General features: G+C 44.3%; 2 protein-coding genes and 1 long non-coding RNA gene across 4 annotated transcripts; 1 reads left to right on the top strand and 2 right to left on the bottom strand.

Annotated features, from left to right (window-relative positions):
• Window positions 1-318: 318 nt before the first annotated feature.
• On the top strand, window positions 319-9,056 carry LOC112891408 (ABC transporter B family member 4-like). 2 transcript variants are annotated; one of them, XM_025958255.1, is made up of 12 exons: window positions 319-606; window positions 3,383-3,437; window positions 4,060-4,235; window positions 4,369-4,590; window positions 4,679-4,917; window positions 5,062-5,587; window positions 5,673-5,946; window positions 6,072-6,711; window positions 6,799-7,027; window positions 7,239-7,505; window positions 7,592-7,855; window positions 8,412-9,056. In XM_025958255.1, exons 1-12 carry the CDS (start codon window positions 355-357, stop codon window positions 9,054-9,056), a joined length of 3,789 nt encoding a protein of 1,262 aa, XP_025814040.1. In that variant the 5' UTR covers window positions 319-354. The 2 variants fall into 2 exon arrangements, with proteins under 2 accessions (XP_025814040.1, XP_025814039.1); XM_025958254.1 differs by lacking the exon at window positions 319-606 and adding an exon at window positions 2,512-3,019.
• On the bottom strand, window positions 3,606-4,450 carry LOC112891410. The gene is made up of 3 exons (XR_003228551.1): window positions 4,385-4,450; window positions 4,051-4,203; window positions 3,606-3,981 (listed from the first exon to the last, which is right to left on the bottom strand). It is a non-coding gene; the product is annotated as an uncharacterized LOC112891410 (long non-coding RNA).
• A 1,222-nt stretch (window positions 9,057-10,278) lies between the features above and the next one.
• Window positions 10,279-16,066, bottom strand: LOC112891409 (ABC transporter B family member 4-like). The gene is made up of 12 exons (XM_025958256.1): window positions 15,489-16,066; window positions 15,351-15,405; window positions 14,906-15,081; window positions 14,455-14,676; window positions 14,122-14,360; window positions 13,363-13,888; window positions 12,995-13,268; window positions 12,265-12,898; window positions 11,944-12,172; window positions 11,573-11,839; window positions 11,222-11,485; window positions 10,279-11,035 (listed from the first exon to the last, which is right to left on the bottom strand). Exons 1-12 carry the CDS (start codon window positions 15,756-15,758, stop codon window positions 10,394-10,396), a joined length of 3,798 nt encoding a protein of 1,265 aa, XP_025814041.1. The 5' UTR covers window positions 15,759-16,066; the 3' UTR covers window positions 10,279-10,393.
• Window positions 16,067-17,483: the final 1,417 nt, after the last annotated feature.

The raw sequence follows: 17,483 nt of genomic DNA, 5'->3' as shown, positions 1-17,483 counted from the left end.
GCTGGTAACCCATCTTTTATTCACAGAAGCTAGCTAGAGATGTGTTCTTTGTGGCCGGTTGTGTTTCACATGAAGTGTCCTACCACCCATCGTCGATCGCATGTCGACCATGGGCAGACATCAGAATCATCAGAGAGAAGGAGTCGACATACATGAGACCCCGGTAGCGGTACAGTAACAGATCAACGAGAGTGAAAAAAAGTCGACATCAACTGATCAACAACAATGTACCATCAAAAAAGGGATAGCTAATGCTCCACCTTCGCGAAAATATAAGCACGCCATGAGCCCCGGCCTTCTCTCGTCCGATCCATTCAACAGAGAAGAGAGGGGAGCTACTAGTAAGCTAGGTTCATGTCTGGGACCGCGAGAGACGACGGGGGCGAGGATGGCAAGGCGACGACGGAGGGGACGGCAACGGCCAAGGTGCCGTCCCTGCTGGTTTTCCGGTACGCCGACCGCGGCGACGTGGCGCTAATGGCGGTCGGCACGGTGGCGGCGGTGGCGAACGGCATGTCGGAGCCGCTCATGACCCTCGTCTTCGCGGCCGTCATCGAGTGCTTCGGCGCCGGCGACGACAGCACGGTCCTCCACCGGATCAGCAAGGTACCATACATACGTGCGTGTGCATCCACAGGCCGGTTTAGTTTCTGCGTGCTGCTGCTGTTCCATGCTGCAGGTTTTACTCTCCACAAGATCGATTTCGAACCAAATTAAAACTCGATCAACGATGAGTAAAACAAATAATAAATCAGGCGCATCTGAAAGTCTTCTTCAAACCGTAGGCAAGCTTAATTAATATCGGCAGCTTCCATGCTTTGTAAATCCATCGTCATTTATGGCCCTTGGGTCGTCAGATTATCGATCGATGACGTTGATCGAACGTAACTAATCAACCGCCTGCGGTCAGCACGTGAAACACTACCACAAAGCAAACAGGTCCCAGCCGACGATGTCCGGTATGATAGCAGACGGCAAGGAGTACTGATTGGACGAGTTGATGCTGTCAGCTCACCAGACAAAAGAACCATGCCCAGGACATGCATGATGCATGGCTGATGGACTCACTCTTAGTTCTACCCATCTCTCCTTATTTAGCCTTTCACATCCGTAATACATGCTAATCCTTTTTGCTGAGAAGTAATCTCCGATGGATCGAGAGCTAGTAGCGTGCAAGCAAACCTTAGTCGACAGATTGACGTCTTCAGCTTGCCATCCTGCAGGACAAGGTAGCCATCGTTGGATTGGATCCAGCAACAACCGCCGCCTAAAAAACGTTTGATTCTTAGATGCTTGTGTTTTTCAGACTTCTCTTTTCGAGAGAAAAAAAGGGATACACCAATCGCTGCCTATGTGTCTCTCGCCTGTCAAGAGCATATAGCAGACATGAGCATAAATATCATGTTTTGTTGATGAAATACATAGAATGGGAATCATGCATGTCCATTTGTTCTGGCAAAAAGGAAATATGATGAATATCTAGAACTTTAGCATAGAAATTAGAGACATGAAGAATCAGAAAATACCCGCTACTTAGGAAATTTTCCTCTTGCACAATACTCTCTCCTTTTCAAAATATAAGATGTTTTAGTTTTGTCCGAAAGTCACACTTTTTTTTTAACTTCTACCAAGTTTTAGAAAAATACATTATCATCTAAAATACCAAATAAATATACTATCAAGATATTTCATAGTGTACCCGCAAAAAAAAGATATTTCATAGTGGACTTAACAAATTAATTTGATGTTATAATATTGATATATTTTTTTATAAAGTTGATCAAAGTTAGCAACGTTTGATATTGGCATGCCTTTGATATTGGATAAAACCAAAACATCCTACATTATTTAGAACGGGAGGAGCAATGATGATCATTACCGTGATGTTTTGAATCTACTGGACTGGACTATAATAAGACAAGCCTACCAACCATCCCTACTTAGTTATCTCGGTAAACAGGTTTTACATCAGACGAAACTACGCTGCCCCCCAAAATCAGCCAAACATGTCCACCTAATAAGTAAAAGATGATAGGCACTCCATAGTTGATTGTAACACTGATCTGGTCCTCGAAGTGCATGGTGTTCCGGCTGCAACCATTCATACCTTACCACATTCTGAAGCATCTGAGACGAGGCTGATGATGTGATTTATATGGTAGAAAGGGACATGGTAATAAAGCTAGATAGGGGGCTCCACATTTACCTTTTCTCCCATGTGAACAAGGCAGGAAGCAACTCCACACATACATAATAACCATACTCCATTATTGTGAAGAATAAAGTTGCCAATTCCCTTTCTTGTTGTCCCATAAGGCCATGATCGATGGCGAATTTCCTCCTTTTGGTTTTCCTAAACAAGGGGCAAGTTGCATCATTCAAATCATTACTGCTGCACCATGGTTACCCACTTGCATCCCTACGTAGCACGCTTGTAGTGCTTCACGCTTGAACTTAAACCAATGACAATGAGATCGAGCGAATAGCCACGACGCAGAGCAGTGCAGTGCAGTGCAGCCATTGCCCGCCCTACGTGTCCAACCAGAAGCATCATCAGAATCATCAGGTGTTGGTTAACCACATGTGGACAAGACGAGAGCGAGTGAAAAGAGGAAGGATCCGATTCCAGCGTTCCACCAAAAAGCCCGACGGCTCCATTATATTGCTTACGAGTCACGCACGGGCAGTGGTCGCCACCACCCACGAGAACACGCGACGCAAGACGCTCAGCATGGCTGGGAGAGCGCGAGACGACACAGCAGGCGAGGGTGGCGAGACGACAACGCAGGGACGACGATCAGGCGGCGGCAGCAACGCAAACGCTAGCGCGGGTGCCAAGGTGCGGTTCCTGGGCATGCTCCGGTACGCCGACCGCGCGGACGCGGCGCTGATGGCGGTCGGCGCGGCGGCCGCGGTGGCCAACGGCATGTCGGAGCCGCTCATGACGGTCGTGTTCGCGGCCGTCATCGAGTGTTTCGGCGCCGGCGACGACGCCACGGTGCTCCACCGGGTCAGCAAGGTACGCGCACGCGCGTGCTAGCTGCTGGTCGGGTGTTGTGCCATTGTGTGGCGCGCGTTGTGTGCGCCGCCGCGCGCCCCGGGTTCACGGCGTGCGTGCGGTGGTTGCGGCTACCGTACATGTCGGTCGAGGCTCGGCGTGCAACCGGATGACGTCGATATTCAAATTTCAAAGAAGTGTGTGGTCTAAATGTTTTCCTGGTTTTCTCTAAAAAAATGTTTTCCTGGTAGTCGTAAAAGATGTTGACCCAGATTAACTCTTTGCTCTGAATGCTCTCCATGCGCTAGGAGTGGTGTTCGTCAAATAAGATTTTTGATGCGAAGCAAATCCACAAGGGTTGAACCTAACAGTTGTTTTCTCCAGGTTGTCATGTACTACATCTATCTCGGAATCGGAACTGCAGTTGCTTCCTTTCTCCGTAAGTATATAAATAAATGTATACTCCCTCCGTCTAATATATAGCGTAATTACTTTTTACTCAAGTCCCATAATATAAGGCGCGCTCTCTTCGTGCAGTAATATTAATGTTGATAGAGAGAATTAAATACGTTTCTTTATCTTTAAACTAGAGGTGGTTACGCCTTATATACTGGAGGGAGTATATGTTTGGACTTGGACCATATAAATGTAAGAATGAGTGAATGAATGATGCCCAATAGCTACATAGGAGTTGGCACAGCTGGCGTTCTTGTCGGGTCATAGAAGCAGTGAAAGCTCAAACAAAGAAAACGGAAACTTTCGTTATTGTAGCTCATTCACAAAGTTCCCAAGAGTACAAATTGGGCACTGCCAATTGGATGCATGGCTATTCACACGGTCACAACTTGGGGTATTTGCTAAGACTCCGACATTTTCGGTTATTCACATTATCTTAGTACCAATACTTCACAACTTCGGTGCTTCACCATGTGGCTAATATTCTACTTACAACTTGAACCAAGTAAAGAACGACCTCGTAGCAGCTGACAATGAGATAGATCTCTGTTTAGTTGGATTAGCCGGATCCAAAATGATTGGCTGAAACATTTTACCTGCTCCAGAGGTGTCATGTTGGACAGTGGCTGGAGAAAGGCAGTCGACACGGCTGCGATCGCTATACCTCGAAGCTGTTCTCAGGCAAGACATTGCATTCTTTGACGTAGAGATGACAACTGCGGAAGCAGCTTCAAGAATGTCTGCAGACACTGTACTCATCCAAGACGCTCTCGGAGAGAAGGTAACAAGTCATCATGGGTTTGACAAAAGAAAAACGACAATATATGTATAATTTCCAGTAAAGGGTCTTTCATGTTTAGAACACAAGGAAAAGGTCCTTCGTATAACACTAAAATTTGACTTCTCATGTTAAGGTAGGGAAGTACATACAGCTTGTGACAACCTTCGTTGGTGGCTTTATCATTGGATTCGTACGAGGCTGGATGCTGGCTCTTGTTGTGCTTGCGTGCATACCTCCAAGCATTCTGTCCTTTGCAACTGTCTCCCGACTGCGAGCTCAAATATCTGGCAAGAGGCAAGAATCATATGGAGATGCAGGGAATATTGTCGAGCAAACCATTGGAGCGATAAGAACAGTGGGTGGTTTTAATGATTTTGAAATATCAAAGAATCTTGATAATAGGAACTTGCAACTGTTTAATATCATTAACATCTCAAAAACAGGTCGTATCTTTCAATGGCGAGAAGAAAGCAATTGCAATGTACAACAATCACATAAAAAGGGCATACAAGGCTACTCTCATGGAAGGGATTATCACTGGTCTTGGAGTAGGCTGCGTATTTTTTGTTGTCTTTTGCAGTTACTCTCTAGCCTTCTGGTATGGCGCCAGGTTAATCATCGGCAAAGGATATACTGGAGGGCAGGTCATCAACATTGTATTTGCAATTTTAACTGGTTCAATGTGAGTTACCTAATTGTGAAGTACAGATGTCACAAATGGTAGTAAAAAAATAATTACTGCTAAATTCTTTCTTTGAAATTGAATCAATAAAATTAACATAACAATTACTAAATTTTGACATTAAAGTTTGATTATTTGGAACAGTGCTATAGGTAATGCATCACCATCTATTTCTGCAATTGCGGAAGGTCAGTCTGCAGCACAGAGGCTGTTCGAAGTTATCAACAGAAAACCAAATATTGATATCACCGAAACTTCCGGAATAGTATTAGAAGATATCAAGGGAGATGTTGAACTCAAGGATGTGTTCTTTAGGTACCCTGCAAGGCCGGAGCAGTTGATACTTGATGGCTTGTGCCTACAAGTACCTAGAGGCACCACAATGGCTATAGTTGGGGAGAGTGGAAGTGGTAAATCAACAGTTATTAGTCTAGTAGAGAGATTTTACGACCCACAGACTGGTGAAGTGTTGGTAGATGGAGTCAACATCAAGAGCCTGCAACTCCAATGGTTAAGAGGAAAGATCAGCCTTGTCAGCCAAGAACCATTGCTTTTTATGACCTCCATCAAGGATAACATAACCTATGGTAAAGAGGATGCTACACATGAAGAGATCAAAAGAGCAGCTGAGCTTGCAAATGCAGCAAATTTCATTGAAAAGCTGCCTAATGTACTTATAAGAAACACTACTTAATTATGTATCTAACTCAAGTTTCTGGCAATTAATATCTTATCTTGTCTTCCACATCATTCAGGCATATGAGACAATGGTTGGTCAACGTGGTGCTCAGCTCTCTGGGGGGCAGAAGCAAAGGATTGCCATTGCAAGAGCAATCCTTAAAAATCCAAAAATCCTTCTTTTAGATGAAGCTACAAGTGCTTTGGATGTAGAGTCTGAAAGGGTAGTTCAAGAAGCACTGAATCGGATCATGGTAGGGAGAACTACACTCATTGTAGCTCACCGCCTGAGCACCATCAGCAGTGCAGACTGCATAGCAGTAGTTCATACAGGGAAAGTAGTTGAACAAGGTAAGAGACTCTCCCACACCAATTAATTTGTTTTTTTTTCTTGGAAGCAATGAACCATCGTGAAGAACTGAAGGTAGTTCAATTCATTTTATTGGAACCGATTCACCAATTGGCATGTCATGCAGGTGTCCATGATGAGTTGATTAAGGATCCTGATGGAGCTTATTCTCAACTCGTCAGGCTACAGCAGGCACATACTAAAGATATGCATGAGGCTCCAAATACTGAAGTTTCAGGTTCAATATATAAAAGTAGAAGTTTATCTTTGGAACAATCAATAGCCAGAGATTCTCCCAGGAACAAAGGACAGCATTCCTTTACAAAATCCATTGGGCTGTCTGGATCTGATGAATTGAACAGGCAAGTTTTTACAGACAGACAGGAAGACGAAGAATCTGGTGATAATAAGGCTCCAAAGAAAACACCAATCAAACGACTATTTAAACTTAATAAGCCAGAAGCACCAGTTCTCATATTAGCTGTTATAGCTGCCTTCGTGCATGGTCTTATGTTCCCATCATTCAGTATAATGATGTCTGGTGGTATAAGAACTTTCTACTACCCACCACACCAACTTCGAAAAGATTCTAGGTTTTGGGCGTTAGTGTGCCTTCTGTTCGCAGTCATTGCCCTGATTTCAATCCAACTGGAATACTTTCTATTTGGGATGGCTGGTGGGAAACTTATACAACGTGTCCGCTCTTTGACTTTCCAAAGCATAGTGCATCAAGAAGTTGCATGGTTTGATGAACCTTCAAATTCCAGGTTTGCTACTTAAAATATTTTTTACAAATTTCTTTATTTATTTCCACGACAGTCTGGACATCAAGTTGACGATTTCATTTTTTACAGTGGGGCACTTGGCGCGAGGCTCTATATTGATGCTTTGAACATCCGACGCCTCGTTGGAGATAACTTGGCCATACTAGTGCAGTGCATAGTAACACTACTAGCTGGCTTTTCCATAGCATTTGCTTCTGACTGGAAGCTCACACTGATCGTCATATGTGTGATTCCTGTAGTGGGCTCACAAAATTATATTCAAGTCAAATTTTTGAAAGGGTTCAGTGAAGATTCTAAGGTGAAAATTTACACGTTCCTACTGTGAACATGATTGTATTTGTTTAAAAAAGTGCAGAGCATTCCTAATACTTTCACAATGACGAAGATGTGCATATTTTTTAGACAACACAGTTTTTAGATATAATATTCAAAGCTTACCATAAAACATGTAGTTTATCAAGAGTAAAAATTAATGACTGAAAGTTTCTCCTAACAACTGATTGCAACAGGTGATGTATGAAGATGCAAGTCAAGTAGTAACTGAGGCAATTGGTAATATAAGGACCGTAGCATCTTTCTGTGCAGAGAAGAGAGTAGTTACATCATACACCCAAAAATGCAAAGCTTCAATGAAACAGGGCATTCGAAGCGGAACGGTTGGAGGCCTTGGTTTCAGTTTCTCGAACTTAATGATGTATCTTGCATATGCTCTTTGTTTCTATGTTGGTGCAGTGTTTGTACATGAAGGCAAATCAACTTTTAAAGACGTTTTTAGAGTAAGGGATACACATTGGATATCATTTACTGATTTACATAAGGACATTTTGTTGAGTGCCACACTAACTTATCTGGTAATTGGCAGGTTTACTTTGCTTTGATTTTCACAGCTTTTGGAGTTTCCCAAACAAGTGGAATGGCAACAGATTCAACAAAAGCCCAGGAATCCACCATTTCCATACTAGCTATCATAGACAGGAAGCCTAAAATCAACTCGACTAGTGATGAAGGCATTATGCTAGAAAAAGTTGATGGCAATATAGATTTCAGACATGTAAACTTCAAATACCCTTCCCGCCCAGATGTCCAAGTGCTCAGCGACTTTACTTTGGGCATTCCAGCAAGAAAGGTACTGTCAATTTGATGCTTGTCATAGTTTTCCCCTCTTTTAGAAAAAAAGAAAATGGTGGCATGAACAACTTAATTTCAACATTAGCAATGGGAGAATATAAGGTGTTTGCTACAGAGAGAATTGCCATTTTCTCAAATATTGAGTGTATCTTAAGTCCTTACATAAGTTTCACAAAAGTTTTGGAAAGGCAGTACAAAATTCACCTAGCATTCTGCAAAATTTCATGTTTAAACTTCATTTTCACAAGGAGTACAAAAGGCATAAAATATGAGGTGAAATTAGAAAACAAAAGGATAAGGTTACTATGAATTAAGCGTTTTTTCCTATCCTTTTATCTCCATGGTATGCTCGATTGCCTCAATCCCTGTTTCTTACTTTTTTTTAATGTTTTTATTATGATGTACATGCCATTCAATGTGACTAGTAGAACTAGAGTGCTGGATGCTTCCAGTCAATGAAAATGACCTTGAAAAGGAATGAAAATTAATTCTCATGTTCATATTTTCCTCCACAGTTGTGTACTGATGGATTTAAAACCAATTGTCGTATGCAGACTATTGCACTTGTTGGAGAGAGTGGTAGTGGTAAGTCAACAATAATTGCTTTGCTCGAGCGATTTTATGACCCAGATTCTGGCACAATATCACTAGATGGAGCAGAACTTAAAAAACTAAAACTGAGTTGGTTAAGAGACCAAATGGGATTAGTGAGCCAAGAACCTGTACTTTTCAATGACACAATTCATGCCAACATAGCATATGGAAAACAAGGAGAAGTAAAGGAAGACGAGATTATTGCTGCTGCCAAGGCAGCCAATGCCCACGAGTTCATATCTAGCTTGCCTCAGGGATATAACACTACTGTTGGCGAGAGAGGAACACAGCTCTCTGGTGGGCAAAAGCAACGGGTAGCAATTGCAAGGGCCATTTTGAAGGACCCAAGAATACTTCTACTGGACGAGGCAACAAGTGCCCTGGATGCTGAAGCAGAGCGTATTGTTCAAGATGCGTTGGATCAAGTGATGGTCAGCAGGACCACCATTGTCGTGGCACACCGACTGTCCACAATCAAAGGGGCAGATATAATTGCAGTCATCAAAGATGGGAAGGTTGCTGAAAAGGGAAAGCATGCATCCCTAGTGGGCATCAAGGGTGGTGTTTATGCATCGCTGGTGGAACTACACTCCAAATCAGCATAAGGATATACGGGGACTTTAATTAATTATTTGGTATTGCAAGTAGCATTTGTAGTAGTAGGTAATTATGCAACGAAAACAGATCCATGAAAGACTTATCCATTCATACTTCTGATTTTGTTATAAGTCAGTCGTAAACTACAGCGCAACAAATATAGCACTGCCGCATCACGTATGACAATAGTGACTCAAGTGCGCCGGATCACAATACGCTGATGGTGAAGAGGAAAACAAACGGACCCAATCACAGAACTATTATTAATCGATGAGCAGAAGCATTGCTATAATTCCAGTAGCCAAATTCACACGTGGCGCATAAGTATATGCTACATGGCGAATTCACAATAGCTTCACCTTCACACGCATTGGAAAGAAAATTCGGATCAATGCAGCTACCAGTTCGCGAATTTATGCAAAACAGAATTAAGGCGCCTTGAGAAGTGGCATACCTTCGGAGTGCTGAGGTCGCCTTTTCGTCATCATGATGATCCGACCAGCGCCGCCCCTGCTGCGGCGACGGAGCAGGTGTCTGCAGGCGCGGCCTCCGTATCTGGCATCTGGAAGCCGCCTCGCTGCCTTTCCGCCTCCCGCCAACGGAGGGAGAGACCCCTGCTGCGCCACCGCGTGCCTTCCGCCGTTCTACCGCTCGCTGTCTGCCATTGCCCCTGCCCACCGTCCGAATTCCGAAAGCTCAACGGCTTATGTTGAGCCCAGCTGAGGCCCAAACCAAAACGAGAGATGCCCAGCCCAGGAGATCACCGGCGATCCCAATTAGAAAACAGGGAGGAGATCACCGGCGATCCCCCAAAATAGGAGATAACCGGCGGCCGATAGCTGCGGGGCGGCGGCGGCGCGATCGTGGATGGGGACGACCTCGCTATCCCAAAGGTATGCCGTGTTCTGAAATTCGCTCGCGCTTCTCATTTCAGTTGACGCATTCCTGATTGGCGAATTCAGCAGCTCTGCCTGCATCGCCGCCGCGTAGCTGTTCGTACTAGCCTTGTTTTTTGGTGGGGGGGTGCTCAAGAGTCAAGACGACAGTACCTCATCGCGGCGTGCTATCATTGCGTGGACCTCGTCTGGTAGTGTATTTTATTTTGGTAAAGCAATAACTAACTATGGGGTTTAGGATCTGAATTAAATAGAGAACGCACTTAATCTGCTTCCTTTACCTACCAGCATCTGGACCATCATAGGTCTTCCGCGCAGCATACTGCGAAGTGCCTGAGCTCAAACTTCTTACTTTAACTTCTAAAATAACGAACAATCAGACTCTATGACCAAACAGTACTTGTAAGTCTTGTACAAATGCACAAATCAAATAAAGATACATCATTCTATTAAGATTTCGAGCGGAGCTCTACTAATGAAGCGTAGGCTCCACCCTTGATGCGCATCAGGGCTTCATGCCTTCCCTTCTCTACAATCTTCCCTTCCTTTAGGACCGCAATCATATCAGCCCCTTTGATCGTGGAGAGGCGGTGTGCCACCACAATGGTGGTGCGGCTAACCATGACTCGGTCCAATGCATCTTGAACGATGCGCTCAGATTCAGCATCCAGGGCGCTGGTGGCTTCATCAAGAAGTAGTATCTTAGGATCCTTGATTATGGCCCTTGCAATAGCTACCCGTTGTTTCTGCCCACCAGATAGCTGAATTCCTTTCTCACCCACCACGGTGTCATATCCTTGTGGCAAGCCTGATATGAACTCATGGGCATTGGCTGCCTTGGCCACAGCCATAACCTCTTCCTCTGTTACCTCACCATGTTTCCCATACGTTATGTTGGCACGGATTGTGTCATTGAAAAGCACTGGCTCCTGGCCTACCAGCCCCATTTGATCCCTTAGCCACCTAACTTTTAGGCTTTTAATTTCAACACCATCTAGTGAGATTCCACCAGAATCAGGATCATAGAAACGCTCCAGTAAAGCAATTATGGTGGACTTGCCACTACCACTCTCTCCAACAAGTGCTGCTGTCTGTACAAAAAGAAGGAAAGGGTTGAATCATAATGTTCCAGAGCTTGGGAATTATCAGACTTCAAATAAAACAGGGTTCCGTATGTAACGTAACTGGAACTAGATACATTGCATCCAATTATTTGGGGCTACCCTACTGCAAGAAAATGAACAAAAGGCGATACATAGTTGCAAGTTCAATTGTACCTTTCCAGAAGGAATGTGCAAGGTAAAGTCACTGAATATCTGGACATCAGGGCGTTGCGGGTACTTGAAACTGACATTGTTGAAATCAATGTTGCCAGTGACATTATCCAGTGCCATCCCATCATTGCTACTTGAGTCGATTTTTGACTTCCTATCCAAAATACTGAAAATGGATATAGCAGAATCCCTTGCCTTTGTTGCATCAGAAGCCAGTGCACTAGCCTGTGAAACCCCAATAGATGCCAAAACTAAGGCGAAGAAAACCTGGGAAACATCCGATCAGTTGGTGAATGATTCATAAAATTAATACTTGTGCACTAAATGGTAAGTACAAATTAGTAGGTATCTTACCTTAAAAACATCTGGAAAAGTAGTTTTTCCCTGACGTACAAACTGTGCACCAACATAGAAACAAAGACCATATGTGAGATACAAAATTAAGAATGAAAAGCCATAACCAAGCCCTCCAACAATTCCACTTCGAATTCCCTGTTTCCGTAGAGCTTCACATTTCTCATTGTATGTTGCGACCACACTTTTCTCAGCACAGAAAGATGCTACAGTTCTGATACTACCAACAGCATCAGTTGCAACTTGACTTGCATTTTCATACATCTCCTGCATAATACAATCACTTTGTCATGATACGAAATTCAGGTATAATTAGAAGAGTTCATGCTCAATAAAGCAGGGAATGATGATTTATAGTTGTCATGTATCACCTTTGCATCTTCATTAAACCCCTTCAAGAACTTTACTTGAGCATAACCTTGCGCGCCTACCAAAGGAATCACACATGTGATGATCAGTGCAAGTCTCCAGTCTGCAGCAAAGGCTATAACAAATCCAGTTGTTAATGAAGCTATGGACTGCACTATAAGGGCCAAATTATCTCCTGCTAAGCGCCGGACATTTAAGGCATCAACTGAGAGCTTTGTACCAAGCGCCCCACTGCAAGTGATAAAGAGAACTCATAATATTGATATAAATCTAAATATGTTTGGAAAAGATAGAATAAGTAAAAAGTCAATTGAATATCATACCTTGAATTCGAGGCATGGTCAAACCAACCAACTTCTTGGTGCACAATGCTTTGAAATGACAAAGTACGGATACGCTCTATAAGCTTGCCACCAGCAATCGCAAACAAAGAATATTCTGCTGGGATTGAAATCAAACTTGCAACCCCCATAACAACAGATATAAGAGCCCAAAAGCTAGTATCCTTTTTCAGCTTATCTGGTGGTTCATAGAATGATTTTATAACACCAGACATTAATATACCAAACAATGGGAAAATGACTCCATGTACCGCTGCTGCTATAGAGCCTAACAGAAGAACTGGCACTTCTGGTGTGTTTAGCTTGAAGAGACGTCCTATTGATGCTTTCTTATGTGCCACAACATCAGAGAGCTCTTCTGTTTTCTGTCCACCTGTGATCCTATCTTCATGTAATTCAGCTGACAATCCTAAGGAGTTCTTGAAGGAATATCTGTTGCTATTACCAAAAGAATCTTTATTCATTGACCGTCTAAGTGACAAACTGGTGCTTTTTGATCTGGAATCTGGTAGCCCAGAGTCTGCTTGTTTACGCCTTTCATCGGCATGACTCTCTTGTAGCCTAATAAGCTGGGAGTAAGCCCCATTAGGATCCTTCACCAGTGCATCATGAGGGCCTGTATATAAAATATACATTTGCGACAAATGGATTAACACAGCTTGACAAGGGAAAATCTCTGGAAAGTAAAAATAAGTATCGAAAAGAATCAAACCTTGTTCAACTATTTTCCCTTGACGAACAACTGTTATGCAGTCAACATTCCTTACAGTACTCAAACGATGAGCAACAACAAGTGTGGTCCTTTCCACCATTATCCTATTCAGTGCCTCCTGAACTATCCGCTCAGATTCCACATCCAATGCACTTGTTGCTTCATCAAGCAAAAGTATTTTTGGATCTTTAAGGATGGCTCTTGCTATTGCAATTCTTTGTTTCTGTCCTCCAGAAAGCTGTGCGCCACGTTGCCCAACCAATGTATCATAGCCCTGGTATATCATGGAAAACACTGTTATTTTGCTTATTAAAATAATCTTAAGTGTCAAAATGTTACTGCAAATATTTCATTTTTCCTTTCCATACATTCGGCAACTTGTCGATGAAGTTTGCTGCATTTGCAAGCTCAGCTGCTCTCTTGATCTCTTCAAGTGTCGCATCTTCTTTACCGTACATGATGTTATCTTTAATGGAGGTCATAAAGAGCACTGGTTCTTGGCTGACCAGACCGATCTTCTCTCTTATCCAACTGAGCCTAATGTTCTTGATGTTAATGCCGTCTATCAGAACTTCACCAGCCTGTGGATCATAGAATCGTTCAACTAGGCTGATAACAGTTGACTTGCCACTTCCACTCTCTCCAACTATGGCCATTGTTGTCCCACTGGCCACTTGTAATGACAATCCATCTAATATCAATTGATCAGGTCTTGAAGGGTAGCGAAAGTGGACATCTTTTAGCTCGACATCACCCTTGATATCTTCTAAGACCATGCCGCTGGTATCACCTGAATCTATCTCTGGTTTCCTTTCAATGGTTTCAAACAATCTGTATGCTGCAGACTGACCCTCGGCAATCGCAGATAAAGAGGGTGTTGCATTACCTAAAGAACTGTTGCAAAGAATTGAATTGTGTGATGTTCAGGACATTATTATTTTACTACATACAGTGAACAAATTAAATTTATTGATTTCTGGATATGAACTAATAGTTCCATAAGCACTGTTCATGTCCTGCATGTATGCACGCTTTGTTGACGCAGGATCATGTGAAAAGAAGTACATATCTACAGAGCTGCAAGTGTGTAGTTTCGTATTTCTAATGTTAGGGTTCCAGAAACTCACGTAGCACCAGTTAACACAGCAAACAAAACTGTGATAATCTTCCCTCCAGTATAGCCTTTGTCAACGATTAGTTTTCCACCATACCAGAAAGCTAGGCCATAGCTGCTGAACAAAATGCAGAAGACAGATCCCATGCCAAAACCATTGATGAGGCCTTCCAAAATATCAGTCTTGTATGCCTTCTTGATCAAATTTTTGTACATTGCAACAGCTTTTTTCTCACCATTGAACGAAACTACCTGTATATTAAAACAAGATATCTTACTGACTTAATGTCCTCTATTTGCAAAGTAATCGATATACTGTGAAATAATTAACATAATTTAATCTCACTGTGCGTATAGCTCCGATTGTCTGTTCAACTGTGTCCCCAGCATCCCCATAAGATGTCAGTTTCTTGCTAGAAACCCTGGTTAGAAACTGTGCAGAAACTGCACCGGCAATAGCAATTAGCGGTAGTGATGTTAGCATGACAAGAGTGAGGAGCCAGCCTCTTGTGAATGCTATTACAAAACCCCCAAAAAAGGCAGATGCGAGCTGTAGAAGCTTTCCCGCCTGTAAATGATAAAGGTAATAGATTCATGAATAGCTCAGCACCAGCAGCTCAAGGTGAGACTTGATGCAGAGTATGAATAAAGTGAGGTTAGCTATTTTGCTGAAAGTGTCATTCATCTATTTTGCTGAAAACGTAAATAAATAAATAATAATGTATGTGTTATCTCGTGTTTCTGCAGGTCTGCGCGCTTGTGTTCTTGGTATATGATGCGAAAAATGAATCTAATACCTTCTCGCCAAGAGCGTCCTGAATCACGATGGTATCGCTGGACATCCTGGAAACTGCTTGGCCCGTTGTCAGCTCCGTATCGAAGAATGCAATATCTTGTCTCAGGACAGCGTTGAGGTATAAAGAACGGATGCGGGCTGACTGCCTTTCTCCAGCCATCGTCCAGCACGAGACCTCTGGGACAAGTGAAAGGTGAGCCTTGCATTAGCATTTGAACCATACAAGTAGAACTAAATTCTAACAAAGAGATAGCTAGGCGAATGATTCATAGCTAGTTCCTTTGAGACCATTAAATGCTGTGAGCACAATGATACTTGAGAAATGGGTAGTTTTAGTTTAGTTTGTACAGTGTTAATAGTTTTTTTTCTTGTATAACTTCTTCACATCCATAGTTTTAGTGACGGAGCTATCATTGAATCTGAGAACAGAGTAAAATTCCACTTACGAAGGAAGGAGGCAACTGCTGCTCCGATGCCCAAATATATGAAGTTCAGAACAACCTGGAGGAAGAAAGCCCACGGTTAGAACCAGCTGCTCATCAAGCCACCAGCCAGCGGCCGGTTTACTACGAAGTTTCACCCACCTTGCTGACGCTGCGGATGATGCTCTGCGCGGTGCTGTCGCCGAAGGAGTCGATGACGTTGCCGAAGAGGATGGTCATGAGGGGCTCCGCCACGCCGTTGGCCACCGCCCCCGCCGCCCCGACCACCATCAGCAGCACGTCCAGGCGGTCGGCGTACCGGAACATGCCGAGCAGCGACACCTTCTTGGCCGCCGCCGCCGCATCCTTCTTCTCCCCGGCGTCTCTGCCAGTCCCATTCTGATCGCCGCCGCCGCTAGCCGTCGCGTCCATGGTGGCGCACGCCAAGCTCGGCTTGCCGCCTTGCTGGAATCTCTCTGTGTGTGTGTGTGCGCGCGCGCGCGCGCTTGCTTGCGTGGAGTACGCGAAGGTCTAGTGGAGGCACCGCACAATATATAGCGCCGCGTCATGTTTGGTGCAGGGGTTAATTAGACTTGTCGCTGCAGTAATGGAGCTCGGAAGCGACCCGGAACGATCACGGGTAGATAGCGACGGAGAAAATGCACGGACCGGCCGTCTCGGGTCGTGCTTGCATCCTGTGGCTATCACGCGGAGCATCAGTATCGGTTCCATAGAACGGGTGCAAAGTAGAGTCGTGCTTCTTTCCTGCAGTGGTGTCTAGTTTCGTTCAGCGTGAGATCAGCTGACTTGCTTCCGGTGTTCTTAACGGTCCTACCAGTGCTTTCTCTGTATGAACAAACGCACTGATTTTTCTCACTTGTGAAAAGTAAAGGATTTGCTTTTTTTTTCTCGTTGACATAATAATAATCCACTTCCATTTGCTTGTGTACAGTCAATTTGGACAAGGGCACGGTCTGTAGAAAACGTTATTTGCAGAGTGTTATTTTCAATTATGGGGACATATTAGGTGCCGTCACGGGATCATCCGTCCAATCTTCTCGATATCCTCTCTTTCCTCGCAGATCGTGGAACGACCGGCCGGCACGACTTTGTGCCACGAGCTACGGTGCTCTTTGCTTCTGATTATAATCGATCTATCGGTGGAAATAAACGATAATCCCACCAAACGTTCTATTTATTTTCGCTTATATGGTAATCCATTTACGAGAAAATTATAACTTAGCTTATAATATAAGCATGTTTGAGAAAAGCGGAAACAAACAGAGCCTACAACAAACTTTGTTGATTGGCTCCATCCCTCACTGTTGTCATGGCCTCATGGGCAGAAAAAGTTAAGTGAAAAATACGATTACTCTGAAAGATTCATTTAATTTCTTTGCTCGTGACAGAATCATTTTTTGGGCTCGAACATTGTAAATCCGGAGAGACAAGAGTATAATGGAAGCCGAGGCAGCTGGGGGACAGAGCACGTCCACGACAGCGCTCGACATCACGGTCCACGCGTGGTGTTAAAGCACATTTTGACCGCGTGCTTATGTGTTGTATGATCGGTTTTTCACTGTGCTTCACCTCCAAGTAGCTGCGGCGGCCGAGTGGTAGCACTTGTCAACCTTTGACTGCCAAGAGGAAGGAGAGAGTCGAGAACGGGGGGCCCGATCGGTGGAGCCTTCCTTTGACTTCTCTCCGGCGCGGCTGGACGGCCCGGAGCAGCAGGCGTTCCTTGCATGCCAAGTACTAGTGTGCACTAGCCTAGCTAAAGTTGGTCAGTTGGAAGCTGGAATCTGGGAGCCTGGCCGCACGAGGTGTGCTCGCGTCACGTGATCCGATACCCCACGGGAACGGGACAGGACACGAGCGCCCGCTGCTGACTTCGGTCGTCGTGCTCGTGCACCTTCCCGTTTGTCTCCAACGGGCTCCTGATGGACACTGTCGGTCCGGCGCCCCGGGCTGCTCGGCTGGGCCCAGTAGAGAGAGGATGAGATGACCCGGCCCAACAGATCTACTGAATGAGATGACCCGGCCCAACAGATCTGCTCGTGCGCCTCTGTTACGCATGAGCGCACCGACGACGGCCGTGAGCCCGTGACGCGACGCGACGGCGGGGGACGCGGCTGTGAATCCACCGAGATCGCCGCG

The sequence above is a fragment of the Panicum hallii genome, chromosome 5, assembly GCF_002211085.1.
Source record: "Panicum hallii strain FIL2 chromosome 5, PHallii_v3.1, whole genome shotgun sequence".
Lineage (NCBI taxonomy): Eukaryota > Viridiplantae > Streptophyta > Magnoliopsida > Poales > Poaceae > Panicum > Panicum hallii.
Note: the sequence above shows the minus strand (reverse complement) of the source record. Positions and strands in the feature narration are given on the sequence as shown.

Coding starts and splice junctions, on each gene's coding strand:
- LOC112891408 (XM_025958254.1), top strand. CDS start 2,582: ATGTGGACAAGACGAGAGCGAGTGAAAAGAGGAAGGATCCGATTCCAG. Junction 4,591..4,678: donor CCATTGGAGCGATAAGAACA/GTGGGTGGTTTT, acceptor TCTCAAAAACAG/GTCGTATCTTTCAATGGCGA. Junction 7,028..7,238: donor GGTTCAGTGAAGATTCTAAG/GTGAAAATTTAC, acceptor TGATTGCAACAG/GTGATGTATGAAGATGCAAG.
- LOC112891409 (XM_025958256.1), bottom strand. CDS start 15,758: ATGGACGCGACGGCTAGCGGCGGCGGCGATCAGAATGGGACTGGCAGA. Junction 13,269..13,362: donor TCATCGACAAGTTGCCGAAT/GTATGGAAAGGA, acceptor ATGATATACCAG/GGCTATGATACATTGGTTGG. Junction 11,036..11,221: donor TGCACATTCCTTCTGGAAAG/GTACAATTGAAC, acceptor CTTTTTGTACAG/ACAGCAGCACTTGTTGGAGA.